Source organism: Stegostoma tigrinum, chromosome 5, assembly GCF_030684315.1.
Source record: "Stegostoma tigrinum isolate sSteTig4 chromosome 5, sSteTig4.hap1, whole genome shotgun sequence".
NCBI lineage: Eukaryota > Metazoa > Chordata > Chondrichthyes > Orectolobiformes > Stegostomatidae > Stegostoma > Stegostoma tigrinum.
Window position 1 is genome coordinate 81790681 of NC_081358.1, and position 24901 is coordinate 81815581.

General features: G+C 38.9%; 1 protein-coding gene across 6 annotated transcripts in view; it reads right to left on the reverse strand.

Moving 5' to 3' along the window:
• myom1b (myomesin 1b) overlaps positions 1-24901 on the reverse strand; it is a 163020-nt gene that overhangs the window by 121301 nt on the left and 16818 nt on the right. For 5 of the 6 annotated variants that reach the window (XM_048529114.2, XM_048529112.2, XM_048529113.2 and 2 more), the window contains exons 3-9: positions 19813-19950; positions 15139-15334; positions 12508-12665; positions 8776-8868; positions 5002-5090; positions 4838-4897; positions 1389-1553 (exon numbers count right to left, since the gene is read on the reverse strand). In XM_048529114.2, coding sequence (XP_048385071.1) covers positions 1389-1553; positions 4838-4897; positions 5002-5090; positions 8776-8868; positions 12508-12665; positions 15139-15334; positions 19813-19950 — 899 coding nt within the window. The remainder of the gene's footprint in view (positions 1-1388; positions 1554-4837; positions 4898-5001; positions 5091-8775; positions 8869-12507; positions 12666-15138; positions 15335-19812; positions 19951-24901) is intronic. The other variant, XM_048529117.2, reaches the window with a different exon arrangement.

Genomic DNA, 24901 nt, shown 5'->3' on the forward strand with positions numbered 1-24901 from the left:
CCCTCTTAAAATGAGCTGGTCAGCACACAACTCAATACTCCATTTGAGGCCTAACCAGCACTTTATAAAGGTTCAGCATATCCTGCTTGCTTTTTATTCAAGCCTCCACTTATGAATTCCAGTTTTCTATACACTTTGCTAATGACTTCCTCAATATGTCCCACCACCCTCAAAAACAATAGCTCAAAGATTTATGCACATGCACTTGTAAGTCTTCCTGTTCCTGCACAATCTTTAGAAATGTGCCACTATTGATCGTTTCTTTTCCTTATCCCTTCTATCAGAACACTTTATATTAGATCCCATTCCTGCCTCTCACCTGCCAAAGCTGCAGTAATATTTTGCAGGCAGTTCACATATACATCACTGTTTGACTCCTCCAAATTTGGTATCATCAGCAAACTTTGAAATTCTACTCTATATTTCAAGATCCATGTTATTTATGTATAACATAAGAAGGAGTGGTTCCCTAGGGAATACCACAGTGTAGCAGTGTTCAGACCAATTAAGGGCAGCGAGCAGGCTGTCAAAACTGAAGGACAAATCATAACCCGTCAAAAATCAGTGGCACGATATTTTTTTAGGTAAGTGAGAGGTACTTTAAAACAGAAGTATTCTCTCTCCGACCTTTTCAAAACTCAAATTAAGTCTTTATTGCCAGACTACCATTTGGTCAAGAACTTTTACCACAGTGGCCTCCACATGTTGCTGGGCCCAGAGCAGCAGGGAGAGCATATAAGCCAGGGTGGAGTGCCAACCCTCAATCTGCTAGACTGAGGCCACTTCTAAGTAACTAAACTGATTGTGCTCCTGAGATGCTGCTTGGCCTGCTGTGTTCATCCAGCTTCATATTTTGTTATCTTGGATTCTCCAGCATCTGCAGTTCCCATTATCTCTGGCCTTCAATGCCCATAGGTATCTGGGGAACTACTCAATCCCAATTTGCCTCCTTCAGATGATGCTGAGTTGCCTCTTAATTAGTTTGATGGGCTACACCCGATCCTGCTGCAAGAAATTTCCCAGAACCGGCACACTTCCTGGAGGTGCTATTGCTAATGTCCACTAAAATCCAATTTTGGCACTGTCAAGGAATTCATCCTCAGATAAGGAGAGTGTTTAATTTAATCACCTGATCCCACACAGGTTAAAAGTTTGATTTCACTCATTTCTAAGCTCTCACATGAAGGTTGCCCACCTGTGCGATACTGGAATGGGTAATGGGGTGATAAAGCCAGAGCTGAACATTACGTGTGGAATAGTATACAATCAGTTTCACTGCTGTTAGGAAGGAGGAACAATCATTAAGGACCTTTTTTCAGCCTCCAGGTCTTTAGTTTCTTGCCAACTACGATTGATCATGGTTTCTCCAAGGCACAGCAAGCACTTACCATTGCGCCACCACTGGATCTCAGGTTGGAATCGCTTCAGGTTAGGGTGAACGATGACAGTGCAACCCAAACTCATTGTGTCACCTTCCTTCCCAAATGACACATCGAACTTATCAACAAAGTGCACTTCAAACTTCATATGAGGATCACCAGGGAAATAGTCATCTGTTTGGAAAGAAAAAAGTCTTCGTGGTTTTTTTGACATTTTTCTTTCATTGTAGTGTTTCCTTCTCTCGCAAGTAATTCTTGAGAGTAGCACTTAATTATTTGGAACTGGGATATTTGACAAAGAGCTAGTGATCAGCATTCTCCAGCTATGATAATCGACTTTGCAAGGTTTGCAATTGGGTACAGGGTTTTCCAGATCTATCCAATGTGGGATATATTTTTATTTTATTTTACATTCTCACAGTCTTTGGCAGTTACTGCAGTGAGTCAGCAAGGCTGAGGTTAGAACCAATTGTATCAATGTGGCATGAGTACATTTAAGAACTATCAAGTAAACCACTAGTTCTATTAATAATGAGTCAGATTGATCACTTATTTATTATGGGGAGTTATGCACTCATTAACAGAATGTGCCCAAATTAATTTTGGCATGAGGTATTATTTATAAATTTGTCACTTTCCTATTTTAGTTGATTTAGCTAAATACAAATCCATGCATGCAAGATGTCTGAATTTTGATAATATGTCATGAAACAGAAAAGAGACCCACATTAATCCCAGCTCTAAATGTAATACAGTATAACATTGTACAGTAAATGCAGATATAATAAAAGTAACTAAAATATAAAACTGTATAATAAGTTAAATTATAATGATAATATTTTCATCATGTTAAAAATTCAGCTCTGAATGTACCAAATTACAACAATTTCCAAAATTAAAAGAGGAACTGTTGAAAAATTTGGCTGGCGAGATCTCGTGTATCTGGAGTTGTCAGCCAATCAGACACCAGAAGTATGATAGATATGACTACTGGAAAGACAACGCTAGCCAGAGTCCCAGATGGAGGACCAGCAGTGAGACAGGTCAATATTGTTGGTGAAGGACAGCCTTGGTGGTTTCTGGGCTATAGAGTATCTGGGACAGAGGGTAGGGCTGACAGAACTAAGGGTGTGGGTTGGTTTTCAGTAGGCCACGGCTTCCCACCCCCACTGTATGTTGAGTCCCTCAATCTTGTATAATTGAGTTCAGATCAAAGGAATCTCAGCCCCCCAAATTACCTGGAGTGTTATACCAGTCAGGGAGGTGACTTGATTTCATCTAGCCTGGTATTGAAGGGATTGCAATCTAAGTGGGATGAAGCATCTAGTGGTTGGGAAGGTTGACCACCGACCTTCTTGCTTCAAACTTAATTTCTGACATGGGAAGGTACCAGCCAATTATTTCAATCTGTTTGTTGTTTAGAAATGGCAAAGTAAGGCTAAGGAAACCCTTTATATTGGCCTCAGGAACATCTACATATTTTCAAAAATAGAAAGTAAAGGTGGCACTAGAGGTGGTGAGAAGAGGAAATGATTCGGTAAGTAGCACCCCAGAGAGTTACTAACCTTCTGCTGCCACCGTACCAATTAAGGGCTATGTATGAAGGTCCATTGGGTACTTTCTCAATTTGTTGATGATTAAGATGTTTAAATAGTCGAGTAACAGGTAGTTAAGAGTCTTAGCTCATCTCCTCTTCAGTGACCAACCCTTCAGACAAGTAGGAAAAGTAGCAGCTTCCTATCTGGTAACTGAACTGGGGCTGGGTTCAACTGCCAATAATCTGGGGTCAAGCACATGCCCAGATGAAATTGAAGGGAATGGCCTTTGAAGCCAAATCCCTGCCCTTGCCTCCAATTTCTATGACCCCCTTATTCTTGTGATCACCTCCCACCCCATCCATGAGGAGCAGAAGAAAAAGACCTACACTTTTACTTTTGGATGCCCTGAAGAGTATATCCCCGAAAATATAGTCTTTAGGACCCAGAGGCTACCCACCCTTGATTTTTCATTAGCTTCTGATGAGATATGATAGCAGTGTCGAAGCCTGTGGAAGGCCAGAAATCTCACCAAAATTCATCTGTCAGTTCTTAATAAGTTGGTGACCTGGTGAGCTTTCTGAGTGGGTGATGATTGAGTCAATATCTAACATATCCACTCCCACACTAGGCTTGAAAATGGTAAAATCTCAGCCCAAACATTCAACTCTGTAATATTGACTTATTTTGTCTGTTTCAAGTTCAACAGTTGTACAAAGCTAAATTTCCAAAAGATATAAACACAGTCCTCGTCAAAAAGCTGATTGTCTGGCAGCGCTTTACCGTCAAAACATGATTGTGATTCAGGTACGCATCATTAATTTATTTTCCTTAATCCTTATTCATGGAAACTCTGCCTGATATTGCTAATTCTTTCCTGCCAGCTTTCTTTCAAAGTAGTCTTGTTTAATTGTCTAATGTGCTTTAAAGATTTATTTTAGATTAAGCTTTTGTTTCAATTACGTGAAATTCAGAGTCATTTTCTCATATCATCATCTGTAGCCTGTAATGCTTTCTGTTTTTCTGTTCAAGTCCTTTGGTTAGTTATGTTGATTGTATTCTACATATTCTACCTAGTTACCCAATCAATCCAGAATTGCCCAAGCCTGTCTTTGACCTGCTGCAATGCTCCAGTGAGGCTTAGTGCAAGCTGGAAGAACTGCATTTCATTTTTTGCTTTGGACGTTAACAGCTGTCAGGACTCAATGTCATATTCAATATTTTCAGAGCCTGAATACCTCTTTCCATGTCTTTTATCTATCCCCACACCCAGGGCCCTGTCACAACATGGGTTGCTTTCAGTATAGCCCACCCATTTTCCCCTTATCAGAGACCTTTTTATCATCTATCTAACTTTTCTTCTTCCCTGATTTACAGTCAACAATCCCCTATTTCTGACTAATTTATTTCCATTCTCTCTCTCCCCCACTCTAGGCCTAATCTCCGCCTATCTGCTCACTCACTCTGCCTCCCAGCCCTGTCATCAGCAAAATACCACAATTTCTTAGACACCATCGGTTCTGAATAAGGGTCACTGGAATTGAAATATTAACTCTGTTTCACTCTCCACAAATGCTGCCAGACCTGCTGAGCTTCTCCAATAACTTCTGTTTTTGTTTCAGAAGTTTCCCTGTGTCAGCATCCAGAAAATTCATTACAAACGGATTGCAGTGTTAGTTTTAGTTGAGAAAGTTCGGTACAGAAAAAGTATCAAGAAACTTGAAAACAGCAGAAGACTATTTAAAACTATATCCATTAATACAAAGTTTTACGTTTTAAAATCTACAGGTCAGGGAAGAAATTTTGTGCATGTCAATACAGAGGAGAAATAATCTTGGAATCAATTACCAAAGTCTTAGTCTTTTTCAACCAAGGGTAGAAATCTTTAATAAAGTTGGTAATCCAAATGACCATAATACCTACATGAAGGAGGTGCAATTCTTCCAGGGTGGAATGAGAGATCACCATGCTCCGCCTTGAATCCTGGAATAAATGAGAAACAGATGGGATGTACCTGTCCAATTTGCTACAAAACTTTTCAAGCAACTAAAACAGATTCACATGAAAATTTTATTTTGTGAACATACTTTTCACAACAATTGATGCAAAAGCTGAAATTTCTCCTTTTGCATTCATGGCTGAGGCACGATACTGAGCAGTGTCATCAAAGTCGCAACTGAAATGAAACCAGATGCGAGAATTAGACAGAAAAGAAAACAATGCTAAATAGATAATTTTGCAAAGATTAAACTTATTAAAATTTGTTCATTTTCTTCTCTTTTCTCCTCTTCAGATGATACCAACTCCATGTAGAGATACGATTGCTTAACTGGTGGTCCCTGGCAGGCTTCTAATCAGTCTATTTGCTACGTCTAATGAAAAGTAAATTCTAAAACTTTGATTATGTTTAATTTCTAGAAAAAAATTTGGTTGACTTAGCCCTGCTCATGCACTGCCTATTTTTAAAGTTGAACTTTCGCTCTGTTAAGTTAGTTGTCAGTGTCAAGGCATTATAATTGAACTGAATAGACTCGATGAATGGAACTCTGTGTTTAGCTTCCACTTAATATGTTATCTGCTGAATTGATTATTTGTCAATTGCAAAGAATCCCTGAATATATTCCCATGGATACTTGATGCTGGATACTTTATGTGAATTTCTGTTATTTCCTTTTTGTTTCAGAAATTGCCCTGTGTCAGTATCCAGAAAATTCATTACAAACAGATTGTAGTGTTAGTTTTTGCTCAGACAGTTAGGTAAAGAAGAGGTATTGAGACACTTGAATGTTTCTAATATTTCTTATTTGAAAGCATGTGTACAGAGTCCTTGTTCCTTCATGACCCTGATGGCTGGATAAAATCTGCATTTTCCCATTGAAAATTTTCTGTGGGCTTGTCGTAGAAATTGGCTTTGCATTAACAAAGAAACCAGAAAACTATTGTAGGTGAATTTTAGTCTGCAGCATGCAAGAAATGGGAAGAAAAAAAATCAGAGGCAATAAACTTAAGAAATGTAACTGCAGTAGTATAACTATTCTTGAGTCAGCATTAGATTCCAGAAGCATTCTCAACTTTCCAGTTCTAAGACATCAACACATAATCGAAGCCAACATTTCAGTATAGTTCTGAGGGAGTGATGTAATATCAGAGGCACTACCTTTCCAATGAAATGGCTCCCTTTTATCCTTTCACATTTAAATAAAGAATTACATCACTCTCTAAAGAGCATGAACAAAGTTGATCTAGTGTCTGAACCAAGTTATTCTTCAACCAACATTGCTAAAATAGATTATTTACTCATTTACCACACTCCTGTTTGAGGGTCCTTTGTACAAATTGGCTATTATGTTTCCTTACAACAGTATCAATGTTTCAAAGATAATTTGGGGATGTATAAATGCAGGTTAATTGAACAGGAGTAAAACAAAAAATAGTATCAACAAAGATGCAATTAGGAAAAATAAGTATAATTAGAACTTAATATAAAAAGGAAATCAGTGAACATACCTAAGTGTAGGAACTTTACAGCTGAATAGGCTTTGACTTAATCAGAAGGCAACACTATGATCAATCAAATTGTTTTGTCGTTTCAATGGTAACATTCAGCTATTTATAAACTGGTGATAATGGATTCCTGCACCAACTGACTGTAAAACAGTAGCTTAGCAATTTCTAATTAAGTTCTGCTTGGAATGTGCCAGGATGAATGAACAAATTACAATATTGGGCAATGCTACACAGTAAATAGATTTACTCCTAGAGCACCAAACATTCATCAGGATTTGTCTGCCTGTCAAATTTTCACAATGGTTGCCATTTCCATGATTTTCCAGCCACCAGACAATGAACAGAGAGTGAAGAAATCTCATGATTTTTAACTTAAGTCATCTAATGATATATTATATATATATTGGCTTGTATGAGGGGGCATAGCTGCAAATTGGGGGATGATAAATTTAAGACAGATGTCAGAGGCAGGTTCTTTACTCAGAGAGTGGAAAGGGCGTGGAATGCCCCGTCTGCCAATGTAGTTAACTCAACCACATGAGGGGCATTTAAACAGTCCTTGGATTAGCATATGGATGATCATGGGATAGTGTAGGGGGAGGGGCTTAGAACAGTTCACAGGTCGGCGCAACATCGAGCGCCGAAGGGCCTGTTCTGCACTGTATTGTTCTATATTCTAAACATACATAATATCATGATATATCTTGACCTTCTGTATTCACTGAGGCATCCAGTTCAGAAATATTTCATTTTTCAACTAATGGACTGCATTTTTATAATGTCAGAAATGGTTTGGCTATTCAGTGTGATGTACTTTCACACAATACTTGCTCAAAAGACAGAATGGGTAGGACTTTCAAACATTTCCTTTCAACTGCTGTCAAAGTTTGGAGTCTGAGAGCACACAGGGTTGAAAGATTTACATTAGTTTTGAAACATAAAGAAGCTTAACAGGTCTTTCACCAGTTATAAATATACCAAGGGCCCATATTCTACCAGCATATTGTTAAGCACAGCAACTGGAGGCTTGGGGTCATGGTACAGATAAAATTATCCTAATCTAGTGAGGTACAATTATGTTTGGTTATTTTACACCAATACTAAAGAATTGAATGTGCTTCTTTCTGAATAATAGTTAGCATTAAATTTGTTCTCTTTCTTTGGATTCTTTCCATGGAGTCACACAAATATTCATTATTGACTTATTTTTTAAGAATAGTAGTTGGGCTATCATGAACAGAGGTCAATAACTAGCCAACGTAGTTTATAGAAGGATTAAAGGTAATCAAAGGGTTTTATTTTCACCCCAGAGGTTGATTAGGGTTTGGAACGCATTGCCTGGAACATTGGTAGAGACAAAAAAAAGCTTTCATTGCATTTTTAAAAAATGAAAATTTGGAAATATACTAGTGTTACTGCCCATGAACTAGAAGGTAAACTTGACTGGATAGCTCTTTATACCTGGCATGGACATGATGGACTGAAGGGCATTCTTCTGTGCCACAAATTTACCATTTATTCCTTTGTTTTCAATGTGCAATACTGCAACATACCATGTGCATTCAAATTCTTATTAAAAAGTCAATAATAAAACATTATAGTTATAATTGTTTGGTCCATATTATAATTGACAATAACTTGCAGCCTGACTTTATTTTAAAATTTATTGCACAATCTTGTAGGGATCTGAGTGACATGGGCCATTGGTGAGATGTGTAGCAGAATTGGGAGACAAATGTGGCATGGTACATCTTGACATTGAGATCATCTCACTCAACCTATCTTTGCTTTTCACAAGTGGCGTGGCGAAATTTTCATGAGGTAGTGATAAGATATCATTTGGCAATTGTCAGAGGCAAATTTAACTCATGACAGTCAATGTTAAATACTTTGCTCTAGCAGCTTCTAGTCCATTCTTTGGTATGTATACTGGAGAAATACAGGAAGACAGAGAAAAAAGAATGACTGTCTCAAGCCATCTATCCCAGCTAATAATGTCCATGACAAATTGTGCAATATCATGAAATTTTTAACATGTGTAAGTGTTAGGACTCTGCAAACAAAACAACTGACTGATAATGTACTCATGTTTCCTTAATTTTCCACAATTAGTAATGTCTGAGTAACTCTGCAGGCATTATTGAATCACAATTCACACTACCAATATTATTTCTGGGTAAACAAACAGGTGACTGGAAGAACACGACAAGCCAGGCAGCATCTGAGTGAAAGTTTTGGGTATACATTTTGGGTATAACCCTTCCTCAGCGTCGCAAATATTATTCCTTCTTTTAACAGAAACTGATTACTCAAACTAATTAACTTTAGACTGAAGAAAGGAAATAGCTTCTCACTTGTTAATTTCCAAGGAATGAACACCATATTTACTGTCGATGATGTATTTCCCAGGATCAGTGTGGACATTGATGGTCACATTGTTCTTGTACCTAAGCATTAAAACAAAATGGGTGTTACAAATATAAACATTGTAGTGTAAAGCAGGAGAAAATCTGATTTTTTTTCTATTCATGAGCATCATGTATGCAGGTAATACATAATAAATTCAAAACTAAAAGGCACATCAACACTAATTCCTCAAAATAGTTCAAACTAAAATGTTGGCCAGTACTGTTCAGCAGCATGGTTTTATCAAGAAATGTTTCCTCCTAGCTTTCTACGAAATCCTATCTGCAATATTCTGAAGTCACATCGAAACAGATTTTAGTCAACACTGGTGCATAATTTAATCTGACAGATAATAAAGGATAACTCAGGTGGCATATGGAAATGGGAAACAATCAAACCTTTTCCAGAAGGAGTGTTATGCAATCCATTATTTTTTAGTCATGTTTTCCTTTTACAGAATTCCTACAGTGTGGAAACAGGCCATTTGGCCCAACAAGTCCACACCAACTTTCCCAAGAGCATCCCACCCAGACTCACCCCCCTACCCTATCCATGTATTCCCATAGCCAAACCGCCCAACCTGCAGATCTTTGCACTGTGAGAGGAAACCCATACCGACACAGAGGGAATGTGCAAGCTCCACACAGACAGTCAACGAAGGCTGGGGTGAACCTAGGTCCCTGGCACTGCTAGCTACCATGCTGCTCAGTTGCCTAGCTCTTAGACCTAGTTCAGGAACAGCACATCAGTACCTCCAGCACCCCCAAATCAGGGATGGTAGGCAGGGTGGATGAATTTTCTGCTACTTGGAAACTGAAATTGGGCTTCTTTCATGAATAAGTTGGCTTGGCAGCCAAGGTTTCTAAATTGGTGAGCTGCGTTAAATCCAGGCCAAAGTGGATGGCCAGTGGGTCAGTGGTTAGCACTGCTGTGTAACTGCACCAGGGGCCTAGATTCGGTTTCAGTCTCAGCCAGCGGCCTGTGCAAAGTTTGCATATTCTCCCCATGTCTGTGTGGGTTTCCTCTGGGTGCTCCAGTTTCCTGCCCCAGTCCAAAGATGAACAGGTTACGTAGAATGGCCATGCTAAATTGCCCACTGTGTCCCAGGATGTGCAGACAAGGTGGATTAGCTGTGGGAAATGGGTTAGAGGAATAAAGTAGGGGAGTGGGTCCAGATGGGATGCAGTTCAGAGGGGCAGTGTGGACTCAATGGGCCAAATGGCCTAATTCCATACTGTAGGAATTCTGAGAGAGGTTACAAGAAAAGGTTAGCATGTATCAATAAACTAAATTTGAAACATTTTATTAAAATTTAATTTTTAAGTGCTTTGTTGATAAAAATTTTGGCCTATTAATGATCTAAATGGAAATTTTCAATTAACAGCAGAGGACCTTTTTAAATTAGAAAATGAGTACCTACCCTCTGTTTCATAAATTAAACCGATGATGTAAAACTTCCATTAAAAGTGGAGAAGCAAGTTATGGGCAAGATTGTAACTGGTACTATAGATATACTAAATAGCTTATTACTGTAATTTAATAAGGACCGGATTTGAAGGTTGGAAAACTTTTACAAAGTAGATAAAATGATTTAGTCACTCAGAATTTAACAGGTATAAATGTGTGTTACTGCTATCATTGCAAATATCTAATTTGTGGTTCATGTGTTTCAGACTATTCTTGTTACTTTTAGGAATTAAAGTTTAACAGTAGAAAATAGGATAGATGCAACTAAAGGACCTTGACGTTCATTTATACAATTCATTCTATGTCGCTTGAAGAGGCTAACAGATAGGAAAGTGATGCAGTTTTGAAAGTTGGAATTTAGTGTTTGGCAGAACATTTAAAATGAATAGAATTTCAAAATAAAAACAGAAAGTGCTGGAAAAACTGAGTGACTCTGGCATTGTTTTTGGTGAAAGAGATAAGTTACTATTTTGAGTCCAGAAGAACCATTATTCAGAACTGAAATGAGCTGGAAAATTTTGGTATTTTTTATGCTGCTGTGAGAAGGGAAGGAGAAGCAATTGAAACAGATTGTAAGGGTGCCAGAGCAAAAGAAAGTGAGTGATAATGATAGCTCAGAGGAGGTTGTGTCATCTTGGATTCAGATAGATCTTAAGAAGATTCTGTGGTTTCAATTTATCTGTGTGTATGTATGATAGGAGAAATTTTGAGCTGGTTGAGGTTACTTACAGTTTGAAGCTACAGGAGTGCTAAAGCAAAGACATTTCAGACAGCACAAATGCTGCTGTTAACAAATTCCAGGCTGTTAGGGTAGAAGAAGTCTCTGAAAGCCACTGTTCAGTGAGACTGAGAGTGTAGGAGAAGGAAAAGCATGAGCAGTACTTTCTTGGTACAACAAATAAGTATTAGAGCTCAGAGAAATCCTAAAGGCATCAGCTTAGTGAAGCTATGATTGTATGATTGAGTGATAATGGGAACTGCAGATGCTGGAGAATCCAAGATAACAAAGTGTGGAGCTGGATGAACACAGCAGGCCAAGCAGCATCTCAGGAGCACAAAAGCTGATGTTTCGGGCCTAGACCCTTCATCAGAGCTCTGATGAAGGGTCTAAGCCCGAAATGTCAGCTTTTGTGCTCCTGAGATGCTGCTTGGCCTGCTGTGTTCATCCAGCTCCAGACTTTGTTAGCTTAGTGAAGCTAGCTGTCTGCAAAAGATCTGGAACTGTGCACATGAGTAGGTGCTGGAATGTGGCATTGGGAAACCATTGCAAAGCTATCCTATGGAAGAGATTGAATTACTATGATGTGAGCATTCATTAAGGCAATCTATGATTGAGTGGTTTTGGAGTTCCAAAGCTCAACTTTAAGAATTAAAATACCTTGCAAAGGATACAGAGAGTTAGTGAGATTTGGTGATCCACAGTGTTACACATATTTTTAGGTCAGGATGATGAATGGTTTGGAGAGGAACTCGCAATGGTTATGTTATGTGATAGTAAGGTGGTGTTCCCATGTATCGGCTGCCCTTGTCCTTTTAGATGGAATTGATTGTGGTTTGGGAGTTGCTGTCTGGGGATATTTGGTGAATTTCTGCAGTGCATCCTATAGATAGTACAGACTGCTGCTACTGAATATCAATGGTAGAATGACTGAATATTTGTGGATATGGTGACAATCAAGCACGCTGCTTTTTCCTGGATGCTGTCAAGCTTCTTGAGTGTTGTTAGAGATGCAATAATACTGGCAAGTAGGGAGTATTCCATCACATTCCTGACTTGTGCCTTGTCAAAGGTGGGCAGGCTTTACAGTTCAGGAGGTGAGTTATTCGCTGCAGTGTTCCCATCCTCTGACCTCCTCTTGTAGACACCGTATTTATATGGTGTGTCTGGTTCAGTTTCTGATTAATGGTAATTCCAAGGATGTAGATTAGAATGGTATTCAGTGGTGGTAACTACATTGAATGTCAAGGGGCTGTGGTCAGAGTGTGTCTGATTGGAGCTGGTCTTTGCTTGGCATTTGTGCGGTACTTTACAATGCCTAGTCTAAAGGTCTTCTTTTAAGTCCACATTATCTTCAGAATGTATTTGGAAAGAAAAGGTAGAGTTCACTATTTTACTTTCCATAAATAGCAATTTATCTTGCTTTGGTAAACAAGCAAGACTGCTGGAGAAGGGGTTAATATATTGTACGAACATCATAGAGGTCTTTATTTACCATGTAACTCGAGGTACAGGCCAGCCTGAGACGGTGCAGTGCAACTTCACACTCTGTTTCTCCCAGACAGTGTGGGACCTTGGCTTGATTATAAACTCAGGCAAGCGAAGCAAGCTGTCCTCTCTCAGTCTTTTCTGAAAATCTTGTGTGTCATAAATCTGAGGGAGATGTGACAGAACATGAGGCTGATCCTGTGCAAGCATTTCAGCATTAGCAACATAATTATTTAAATATTGTAGATCTGTTTTTCTAGATTTACAAATAAAAGGCAAATTAGCATTCTGAAAGAAAATAATAGCGTACGCAATTAAGAAAAGTTCTTCCTGGAAAAGTATGTAACAAATTAGTTTAATCATAATTGCAAGTGTCATAACAATGTGTTATTGTCGGGATTTCTAACCCTACTTTCAGCCGATGTGCAGTCAAATTGGGGTGCATAAACCAGAAACACGACCACCACCTCAAAGGCAACTAGGCACAGGCAATAAATGCTGGACCAGCAGCAAACCCACATCCCATAAATGAATGAAAGAAACGGTTAGCCAACAGATCCCACAGACCGGGACTTCCTTTCCCTGAGATCCCACTCTTGGGATGTTAATACCGTCCACAATGTATTATTCGCTGCTAGGCACAAGTTTTGAAAGTTAGTCACAGTCAATGTCCTTGTTCCATGCCCCAGATCACCCTAAATTTATACGTTTTTAGTGTCATGATCAACCCTGAGCTAAGATTCAAACACCACATCCGAATAAGGTATATTTTTGTATGATTAAAAGTTACTTCCTGTCTGATCTCCAATGTTGTAGCAGCTCTCAATGATTCTTTTACCACTTTAAATCTCAATTTTTCAATGTCCTACTTTTCAGCCCTCCAAATGCCATAAGTTAATCCAAAGTTCTGCTACCCATGCCATGTTCCAATAAAATTCTTCTCTCACTTCCATTTGTGTCTTTGTTGACCTCTCCTCATTCCTCAGATTACTAGACTTGAAATCTGTATGCTCTATGATCTCACTTCACCATACTTCTCTGACCTTCTGGGTCACAAGTACCAGCTTGCATCCTCCATATTCCTGGCTGTTTCAATACTCCAATTCAAATTATGTTAATACTTGATACAATGTTCAAGCAACACCCCAGTTCCATCTCAATGCTCTTCCCACTTGTTACATCTTCTCCACCTTCAAATACTTCTGTTTAAAATCCAAGCTTTCAGCTTTCTTAATTAAGCTCCTTTCTTCTTTGACCAGGTGTGAACAACGGAGAACAATGGATTTGCTCTTATTCTAATAGTGCCACATAACTATTAATTGTTGCTGTAACAATGTCAGCTAACAGGAAAATAATGTTGATAAATAATACAGAATAACTGGGTTCTATAATTTTAGTACATTAAAGGTTAGGGCGTATTCAATAGACTGAGCCCATTAAAGTCAGAAAATTAATTGTGCCTCCACCAATTTTCAAAAGCAACTCAAATTACAAGGTGCAAAGTCAAAAGCTGTGAAACTGTATTTTTTTTGTCACCAGCACACTTAGAAAGTGTAAGTAAGGAAAAAAAATTACACCTTCTCAGTTTCTACATTTTCTAACTGCAGCATCTGAATTGGATGTTTGCTATTCCTCCCTTACTGCTTTGTATGGATATAAATATCATGTAATAATGCAGGCAGCATCACTAAGACTAGCTCATTACTGTGATATGCCCTTTACTGAAGTATCCCGCCTCGTATATTCCTGCTTGCAAGGCCCTTCAGAAATCCCCAGCCTGTGACTTACCTCATTACTGACAATTGTTTCCATGATCCCATTTGGCAGCCTTCCACCAGCTATCTGTCACTTGCCACTAGTTTGGGCAAGTAACTGACCAAGGGCATGCAGATAAGGTTCTGGGAGTTAAAATCTCTTGGACATCACAATGCTGCAAATAGTGGAGTTTAATGCTTGCCTTGAGTCCATTGGATAAAAAATAGCTGTGTAATTTGTGATAGATTTGGGTTTATAATTTCTGTGTTCACCAGTGATCAAAGCGAAGAATTAAATGCAATAAATTCATCAGCTTATTCGGGCTAACCAGCATGTGGCTTACCCTTTTGAAGCAGTAAGATGCAGTCCCAGATGACATTGCCAAAATGGGTCTGAACTCTTCATTTTGACAGTACAAATATTGGCACATAGTTCTATAATGAAATTGATCTCATTAGATAAAAGTGATTGACAAATGTTCAACAGTAGCACCTTCAAGAAAGGAAGAGGAGAGGAAGAGGGGAAAAAATCAGTGCAATACAAAATTAATAAATTGCGGAGGTAGGAGCAAGAAGAAAAGGAAGTTAAAACTTTTGTCCAAAGAGCTCTAGAACTGAGAGATAATTTCTGGGAAGACATTGCTCCACTGATTTTAAAGGTTCTCAAGATCAATTACGTGTCCATTTTCAAAATAAAGGGATTGTGGAATATGGGGAAAAGAAGGGGCTGGCCAATCAAAAAGGGAGGGGCTTTATGTACCTCATGCATTTTTTGCTATTAAATATACTTTTCCTTTCACTAAAATAAACTGTTCTTTTCTCATTGACATGTGCTTTGGTTCAGTATCTGCAACAGACTGTTTGGATTGAAGTTGTTTATTTACCTGTTTATTCAGTGAAATGCGTTCTGCAGATTCCCGGATGGCAACTTTCCTTGACTTGTCCATGGCAGACCTCTCGATATTATGTTCTTCAGTAATATTACTTTGAGCATAATGAAATTCTCCAGCAAAATGACTTGATTTAGATTGTTTAGTTCTCTCATCTTTTGAGCTGGTAATCTCACTGGCGCGTTCATGGCTAAACCAAAACAAATAACACGGAAGTCAAATTAGCCTTATTAACAATTACTGTTTATTATGCATAGCCTGCCTTGATTCCTTTGATACAGTATTCCCTTTCACATTATAATTGCTTGCTTTACTGCTATCATTATGTCATTGTCAATGGGCAACATCTTCTGCAAGCACAGATGAACTTTATTACAACAAACTTTTTAATTTTGATTTATTAAAGCCTTGAAATTAAAGCCATAGAGCTTTTCAACACAGTTATTTATCGCATGATAGCAACACCCCAGCAACACAAAATTAGTCCCATTGCCTGTTCGCTTCCATGTTCCTGTATCTTCTTCTGTTCAAATACCAGTACTAGTTAATGGTAGCAAGGGCAGAACCTTATACCTCAACCATATGACAAAACATTTGACGCTCCAGTAACCCTTCATATAAATACACTTCTCCTTTCCTCTTACTTCACGCTCTTAAAAACCAGTTATAAATTGACTCTTCATTGACACACTAACCAGAGAAAGTACTCCTCTTTGTTCACAACCTTTAACTCTGTCAAATCTTTGGTAGTCAGTCTCTGATGCAGTGAAAGCAGATCTCAAGTCTTGTATAACTATACCATCTATGAGATCATCCTGCTGACTTTGCATTGTAAGCTCTTCATGGTTTTATCTTATAATAAGGTACCAAAACCAAACATCTCCGGGTAACACCGGCCTTATATTGGCCCATGTTCTCTACAAATGCATTCATTACTTACTCTTGTAATAGCTGCTCATATCTATGAAATCAAAGTTCGGTAAGATTTGTATGGTTTTATTTACCCATTCTCACACTTTATTATGTAATTGAAGACTTTGATCTTTCAGTTCATAACACCCTTCAACAAGTTTCCATTGAATACACATTCCAATTTCTAAATTTTTTTTCAGCATGTACAAACACATGCTTATTCATATTAACTTGAATCTGTCACCCATAAATCTATTCAATGAACCTTTTTGTGACTTTCTCAAATCTTTGCCAACTCCCAGACTTAAGGTGTGAGCAAATTTCAATAAAATAAGAAAATAAAATAACGAGTCACTGGGCTGGAAATGTTAACTCTGCTTTCCACTGATGGATGCTGCCAGACCAGCAAATTTTGCCAGTAATTTCTGTTTTTGTAGCAAATTTCACCATGTCTAATTTATCTGTATTTTTCAGGAACAAAAGTGGGCCTATTCCTGGCCCATGAGGAACTCTATGTCCAACCCTCCTACAGCCTGAGAATATCCATTTGACCATTCCCTCTATTTTGTGACAAAGAGCTTTGCATCTGAACTATTGCACTTCTACTTAAACCATTCTCTTGATATTTTCTAACTTGCTTATAGTGAGAAAGCTTATTTAATATTTTCTGGAAATCTGTATGGGCAACATTTAATATCTTTGCTTTATTTACCACAGTTGGAAAAGGTTGACATCTTGCATTTCTGTGCCTTCTTTAACTAAATAAAAGAACTAAAGCATTTCAGGAAAGCAGAAGTAGAGAGAAAGAAATACCATGGAGTGATAAAAGCTTGGATTTTAAAAAAGGTTTGAAGAAAGGTTTAGAAATTGAATTCAATGAGGTCTAGATGGCTCAACAAAGGGTACAACAAAAGAACTAGCAAGTTCACATGAGTATAGGATCATAGAAATGAAAGATTTTGGGATAGAGTTGTAAAGCTAAAGACGATTATAGAGATACAGAGGGGTGAAGAAATGAACAGTTAAATATGAGGGTGATCATTTTAAGTTGGAGCTACTAAAGGATCAGAAGCTTATATAGGTTCACAAGGAGAGTGGTGATGACTAAATGGGATTGAATGCCATATAAGATATAGCTCATCACACTCTTCAACACGTTTCCATTGAATACACACTCCAATTTCTTTATTTTTTTCAGCATGTACAAACACATGTTTACTCATATTAGCTTGAATCTGTCACCTGTCATTCTATTCAATGAACCTTTCTGCAACTTCCTCAACTCTTTGCCAACTCCCAGATTTGAGATGTTAGCAAATTTCAGTAAAATAATAAAATAAAACAAAGAGTCTCTGGACTCGAAATGTTGACTCTGCTTTCTCCTGACAGATGCTGCCACACCAGTTTTTTGGTAGAACTGAAGATCACTGAGTGTGAATCATGGGATCAGAAATTCAGTACGAAAGAAAAATGATATTACATAAGACAATACGAAATAGCAGGAGGAGTGAATCATATGGCCCTTCATACTATTTCTCATTTCATAAAATCAAGCCAGCAGAACCAATAAGTCAGTATCTGCCCTGTAGAATTCCTTCAGAAGCTTGTATATGTTTCAATTAATTCTGGGGATTATGGACACAATTTACTCTGCCTGCCTTCACAGGACAATTTTCTTATTCTGGGAAACAATACACTGAACTCTCATTCTTCTGCCCTAATTATAAGCATATCCTTCCTTAATTAAGGAATTCAAAATTGTACACATAATATTAGGTGTAGACTCACCAAAACCCTGCACAATTGTGGCAAAACATCATTGTTCATGTGCTCAATCCCCTTGCATTAAAGGTCAAAACAAGAATTATTGTGCACAGTATTGGTCGCCTTTAAGGAAGGATGTAAATGCATTGGAAGCAGTTCAAAGAAGGTTTACTGGCATGAGCATGGCTGAGGAAAGGTTGAATAAACTCAGCTTATATCCTGATGTAAAAAATGACTTGATTGATATGTGCAAGATTCTGAGTGATCTTAAGAGGGTTTCATCATGTGGGTATAATCTAGAAAGACAGAATCACCGTTTACCAATAAAGGAGTACCCTTCTCAGACAGTGATAAGGAAAATATTTTTCATAGGGCTTTGAGAGCCTTTGCAACTCTCTTCCTCAAAAGGCAGTGGAAGCAGAGTCCTTGGACATTTTTAAGGCAGAGGTATCTGGATTCTTGAGAAACAAGGGGTTAAGAAGCTTTTGGGGTAGGCAGGAATATGAAGTAATCAGATCAGTTTTCATAGAAATCATAGAATCCTTGTGGTGTGGAAGCAGGCCATTTGTTCCATTGAGTCCACACCAACCCTTCCTGGAGCATCCCACCAAGACCCATCCCATCCCTGCAACCCTGAGTTCCCCATGACTAATCCACCTAGCCTACACATCCCTGGACGCTATGGGCAATTTAGCCTGGCTGATCCACCTGACCTGCACATCTTTGGACTGTGGAAGGAAACCAGAACAAACCCTCAGAGACACAGGAAGAATGTGCAAACTCCACACAGACAGTCACCCAAGGCTGGAACTAAACCAAGGTCCATGACTCTATGAGATAGTGGCATTACCACTGAGCCACCATGTCGCTCCTAATTTGTCTGTTCATGGCTCTGTGAAGATGGCATTTGCTTTCCTAATTGCTTGCTGCATTTGTGTGATAATGTTTTATGTTCCTTGTTTAAGTACACCAAGGTATCTATCAACATCAACAATTAAAAGTTTCATGCTTTCTTTTTTGAAAAATCTCCTTTTCTGTTCAGATTCTCAAAGTGAATAATCTCACATTTTTTCCACATTATATTTCATCTGTCGCCCTTTTGGCCATTCACTTAACAAGCCCACATCTTTTTACAGCTTCTTAATGACCTCCTCACGTTTACATGTTTTTAGAATTGCAACCAAGTTAGGTATGTTGTTCTTGGTGTCTTTGTGAAGTCATTAATATGGATAATAATTAGGTGAGGCCTTTAAACTGATCTTTGTGCTACATCTCTATTTGTACCCTGCCAACTTCAAAATGCACTGCTTATGCCTACTCTCTTACATAGAACATAGAACATAGAACAATACAGTGCAGAACAGGCCCTTCGGCCCTCGATGTTGCGCCGAACTAATCTAAGCCCCTCCCCCACACTATCCCATCATTATCCATATGCTTATCATATGTCTATCAACCAATCCTCTGTTCATTCTAATATATAGCGATAAAAACTATTCTAATGATAAAAACCTTATCATTGTTTTTATCCAGCAACTTATTAAATGCCTTGAAGATGATGGATGTTCATTTCAGTTATTTTGCAGATGCCATGAGTTGCTTCTTATATGGCCCATGTTGTGTTCCTAATTGGTATCAGGTTCAAAAAGTGGAGAGGGATTGTCCCAGTGAATCAATTGAAATGATGCTACATGAATGAACATCTTTCCCCGAGATCAACTTTGCTTTCTAGTATTTAACTGTTTGAAAATTCACAAATCTTGATTATAGAGCATTCATAGTTTTAGGATAAATAATGGTTGCAATAGTCTACTAATAACATGTTGGAGCTTTACATTTATATTTCACTTCTAATACATTATATTAGACATTTGACATGCAGCTCCAGGTGCTGGAATGTTCTCTGAAACTCTTTTCTAATCCCTAAGGCACATACAGAATTTCTAATTCCATTATCTGTATAACTGTGTAACTATTAGAGTGCAGTCATACCGTCCTCTGAAGACAGGCACTATATAATCAACAGCTTCATTTTCTTTCCCCTTAGAGTAGTAGTCCTGCTTCGCTCTCTTCATTTGAGGGCTTCCAGAAGAGGTTTCTAACATTTCATCTGAAAACTTGGATCTTACTCTGCAACAGTAACAAAATGACGCACAATTTATTCTTCATTGATGCACACATAGGTCAAAGGCATAAGGTGGCCTCACCCCAACTTCCCCATCACTGTAATCTCCTCCAATTCCAGAATTCTTTGAGATAGCTGCGCTTTTCTAATACCAAGCTCTTAAGTATCCCTTATTTTAAGTGCTGTATCATCGACAGTTATACCTTCAAATGCCTAGGCCCTAAGCTCTGGAATTTCCTCTTTAACCTTTCCCACTTCCCTGTTGTCTATTATGATGCTCATTAACGCCTAGTGTTCTGAACAAATCTGCTCTAATGTTTTCTGAGGTGATATGGTATCACATTTTGCTTTGATACCCGTGAGAAGATCCTTGAGATATTTTATTAGCCTAAATCTGATCCGGGTTAGAACTACTTCATATAGTGTAGGGTGAGGAGGTTGGGTGACACATGGGTAGGGTCGCCATGAATGAAGAGGTAGGTGGCAGATAGCTGAATGGATACAGGTGGCAGGCAAGCTCAGGTAACTGGAGGGGTGTTTATCTTGGGTGGAGGTGGTGTTTTTTGGACATGGAGGTTGGGATGGGTGTCTGGAATTGGGACGGTGACTGAATGGTCACTGTGAGTATTACAGGGACCAACAAAGCATTTAGAAGTATAATTTCTACAGTTGCCCAAATTTCAAAGCATGCTTTAATCCCTCTAACTTTTCCTCGGTTACTATTAAATTAAGTTAGTTAATAAGAGGAGATGATGGTGTGGGGGAGTGCCACTGGAGTCCCAAAGGCCCAGACTCTGGATATGATTTCAAGTTCTATCATGGCAACTGATGGAAATTAATTCTAATTAATCAAATCTGGAATTAACAGCTAGTCTCAGTAACGATGACCATCGACCATTAGTATTATATATCTTGTTTATCTACAATTGTCACATGGATCATCATATAAACCCATTTGGTTCATTAATGTCCTTTAGGAAAGGTAATCTGTCGTCTCTTGTCTGGCTCACATGTAACTCCAGACCCACATTCATCTGGTTGACTCTTAACACTTCTCTGAAAAGGCCAGCAAGTCAATCAATTCTAGTGCAGTTCAGGATGGGCTAGAAAAGCTGTCCTTGCCATTGCCTCCCATGTCCCATAAAAGGAAAAAACACTGCAAAGTCACTGACTGTAACTCAGAGTTAGGAACATTTTCAGAATGTTCCAGATACCACATAATTGCCAGGACATTTAAACTGTGTAGTATTTCAGTAAACGCCCAGTCTCTAACCATCCAGAGACCAGAATATCTGGGTCATTATATTAAAGTGCCACATAAATACAAATTGTTGTTGTTACGATTGCTGTAATACAACCTGAAATATAGCCCTAATGCTAATTTTAGATTCGATTCCCTACAGTGTGGAAACAGACCTTTTGGCCCAACAAGTCCACAGCACCCCTTGAAGCATCCTACCCAGACCCATCCCCCTATAACCCACACACCCCTGAACACTACGGGCAATTTAGCATGGCCAATCCACCTAGCATGCGCATCTTTGGACTGTGGGAGGAAAACCAGAGCACCTGGAGGAAACCCACGCAGACACGGGGAGAATGTGCAAACTCCGCACAGACAGTTGCCTGAGGCTGGAATTGATCCCGAGTCCCTGGCGCTGTGAGGCTGCAGTGCTAACTACTGAGCCACCTGGGCCTCCCCTAACAGCTTTTGAATTTCTGAATTTATCCTCTATATTTTGTCAAATAATAGAGAATTTTTTTATTGGCTTCAAGTCATCCATTAAACACTTTCAGTTCCAATTTGAGTAAAACGGATTGTAGACTGTTTCACTTAACTGTCTAATAAGAAACTAAATACTTAATATGGAAGAGGTCCGATTGGGAATTAAAACCTGATAGTTGATCTCAACAAAATCTGTGATATGATTCTATAATTGACATAATGTCCCTGGGCCAGAGGTGAGTAAATCACCCATCTTCCTCAAAGCTGACTGCTATTTTAAGAAAATAAAAACTGTTGGCCATTGAGCTGTCAAGCTTGTTATAGTCCAGTTACACCATGGTTAATGTAATGATTGTTATGAGGTCAGCCATGTGATATCCAAAGAGTATGAGTTCCCTGGTTGGGCCTGTTAATCTGATCCAATCAGGGAGTATTGGCTGACAGGTAAGAACAGGGGTGTCAGACATCCTGCTGACTCCGAGAGCTGGCTCAGTGTCAAAAAATCTCCATGTATAAATAAAGGGCGACTTGCTGACAGGATATTGGTGTCCATGGTGTTATTTCAGTGGTGATGGTAGTTAAAGGATGCTCCTGAAGAAATTCACTTGCAACAGTTGTCTTTGAGTTTGGGTAAGTATTTGTGGCGTTATGCTGTTATATGGGAAACTTGACCCATAAATTCCTGCTGTTGAAGATTAGGCCTAGTATGCGGAAAAGTTGCATTATTTTTTCTGGACAAATGACATTTGAGTAGATAAAAAGAAACAAATAATTCTCTTGATAGCTTGTGGACCGGCAGCTTTCTTGTTTATTAGGAGCCTTACTTTCCCTGAGGCATCAGATTCTAAAACATTTCAAGAGTTGATTGATTTATTTAAGGAATATAATGACCCCAAGCCTGCTATAATTATGAGTGCTAGCTGTTTTACTCAGCAATTTGAGAACCAGGGAAATCGGAACTGGAACTTTGACAAGGTTAAGATGACTAGCAGAGGCATGCGCCTTTGGTTTAATCCTTAATGAGATGTTGAGAGACCTGTTGGTATGCAGGATTAATGATGTAACCGTGCAGAAGTGCCCACTAGCTGAAGCCCATCTAAACTTCAAACAGACACAACTGGCTTTATCATTGGAAAATGCAGCAATTGGAGCATATGGGTTGGAGGGTATTTTAATGGGTGTGTACACCCTTGCCAGTCCAACTGAACTTGGGAAATGCCACTTGAGTGAATGGTATTGCATGTCCTCATTCAGGACGTATCACGAACAGTGGGATTCTAGGCTGGCCCGCAGCAAAACTCCAAAACAAAGCCTTGACCAAATCGTTAAAATTTTATTGAGGATTCATTATAGTTGCTGCTGGTATATGAACCCGAGACAGCAAAAGAATTCCTCTAGGGTTAAACTAAGTAAGAGAACTCCTGGAAAGTCTATTTACAGCTGATTTGGAACAATTAAATAGCTTAGCAACATCCAAATCAGAGGCAATCAATGTAAACATCTGATTAAATGTCTACCCGGTTCTAATAGAGGTTAATATTCTTAAATTTGCATAAGGCATTGGCTGGAATGTACTGGAGAATCCTTAAAGATTAAGGGTACAACTTTGGTTCCGGTTTTGTGAAGCGGCTGGTTCAGTTACCGCTGATTGTAGTAAAAGGCTCAGGCCCAAACTTGATGAGGCAGAATTGGTTGAGAAAGGTTCACCCAGATTAGCTCAACTTGTTTTGACTAGAAAGTGGCTGCCTGACTGAAGTCCTAATTTAATACCCAGAGGTTTTTCAGAAAGGTGAAGCGGTTATCCACGGAGCCAAGGCTTTACATGTTGACCAGGAAGTAATTCCACAATTTAGCAAAGCCTGCCCAATGCCTTTTGCCTTATGGGCAGAAGTAGAAGAAATCAGAAGGCTGGAAAGGAAAGGAATCATCAAACTAATCCAGTTTGCAGAATGGACTGCACAGGTCGTACTGATTTGTGAGGCTCAACTGGTTGGTTCACCCTTGTGGGGATTTTAAACGACTGGTAAAATGCTTTTCACAGCTAGATAAATACACAATCCCTTGCAGAGAGGGTTTATACAGAAAACCGTTGGTGGGGACTGTTCTTCATTAAGCTGGATATGAGCCACGTGAACTTGAAATTGTGGTTAGATGAGGCTTCCCGGAAGTGTGTTACAATTAATACCCATAACGGTTTGTGCCAATATATGAGACTGCTATTTGGAGTATTGTCAACATGTGCAATTTTTCAGCTGATAATGGAGAATATTTTACAAGGTCTATCAAGAGTTGCCATTTATCTAGATGATATGCTAATAACAGGGAAGACCAATAAAAACACTTGGAGAACTTGGAAATAGCCCTTAGATGTTTCTCCTAGACAGGTATATACCTAAGAGTACAAAAAGTTTGAGTTCCAGGCTTCCTAAGTGACCCACTTTGGGCTATAGAGTCAACAAGACTGGGTTACACCCATTGGAAGATAAAATGAGGGTGTGAACAAATGTGCCCTGACTCCCACTTTGGTATTGGAGCTTAAGACGTTCTTTGGGTTGGTGAATTATTACAGAAAGTTCATATATAAACTGGCCTCCATCCTGGCACCGTTACATCAACTCTTTTTAAAAAAGGGTCAGCCTTGGAAACAGACATGTAGCAAAGCCATCACTTTCAGGGAAGTGAAGAACAGCTTTCATCCTCTAAGGTGTTGACACACTCTGATCCCAAGCAAGATTGGAACTGGTATGTGATACCTCCCTATATAGCACTGGGTTAGTATTGCCTCATAGGTGACCCAATGCAGAAGAATGTCCAGTACTGTATGCAGGACTTTGCTTAATGTACAATGTATATATCAGATAACAAAGGAAGGTTTGGCAGTCATTTTTGGAGGCAGAAAGTTCCACCAATACCTTTACGGGCTATCATTTACCATCACAGAATTTGAATATTTCCTAAAGTTGAATGGTATTTGACTTAAGGACAGTTCCATGCCATCCATCATCCAATGGTCTGGCAGAAAGAGCAGTCCAAACTTTGAAGGCAGGCTTAAAGAAATAGCCTACAGTTTCGCTACATACCAAACTGTTTTGCTTCCTGTTTGATTATACGACCACCCCTCATGCAACTACAGGGGCAACTCCAGCAGAATTGCTAATGTGGGGAAGACTCCAGACCAGGTTAAATCTGATCTTCCGGGACCAAGGGGAGGGTGAAATGACATCAGGCAT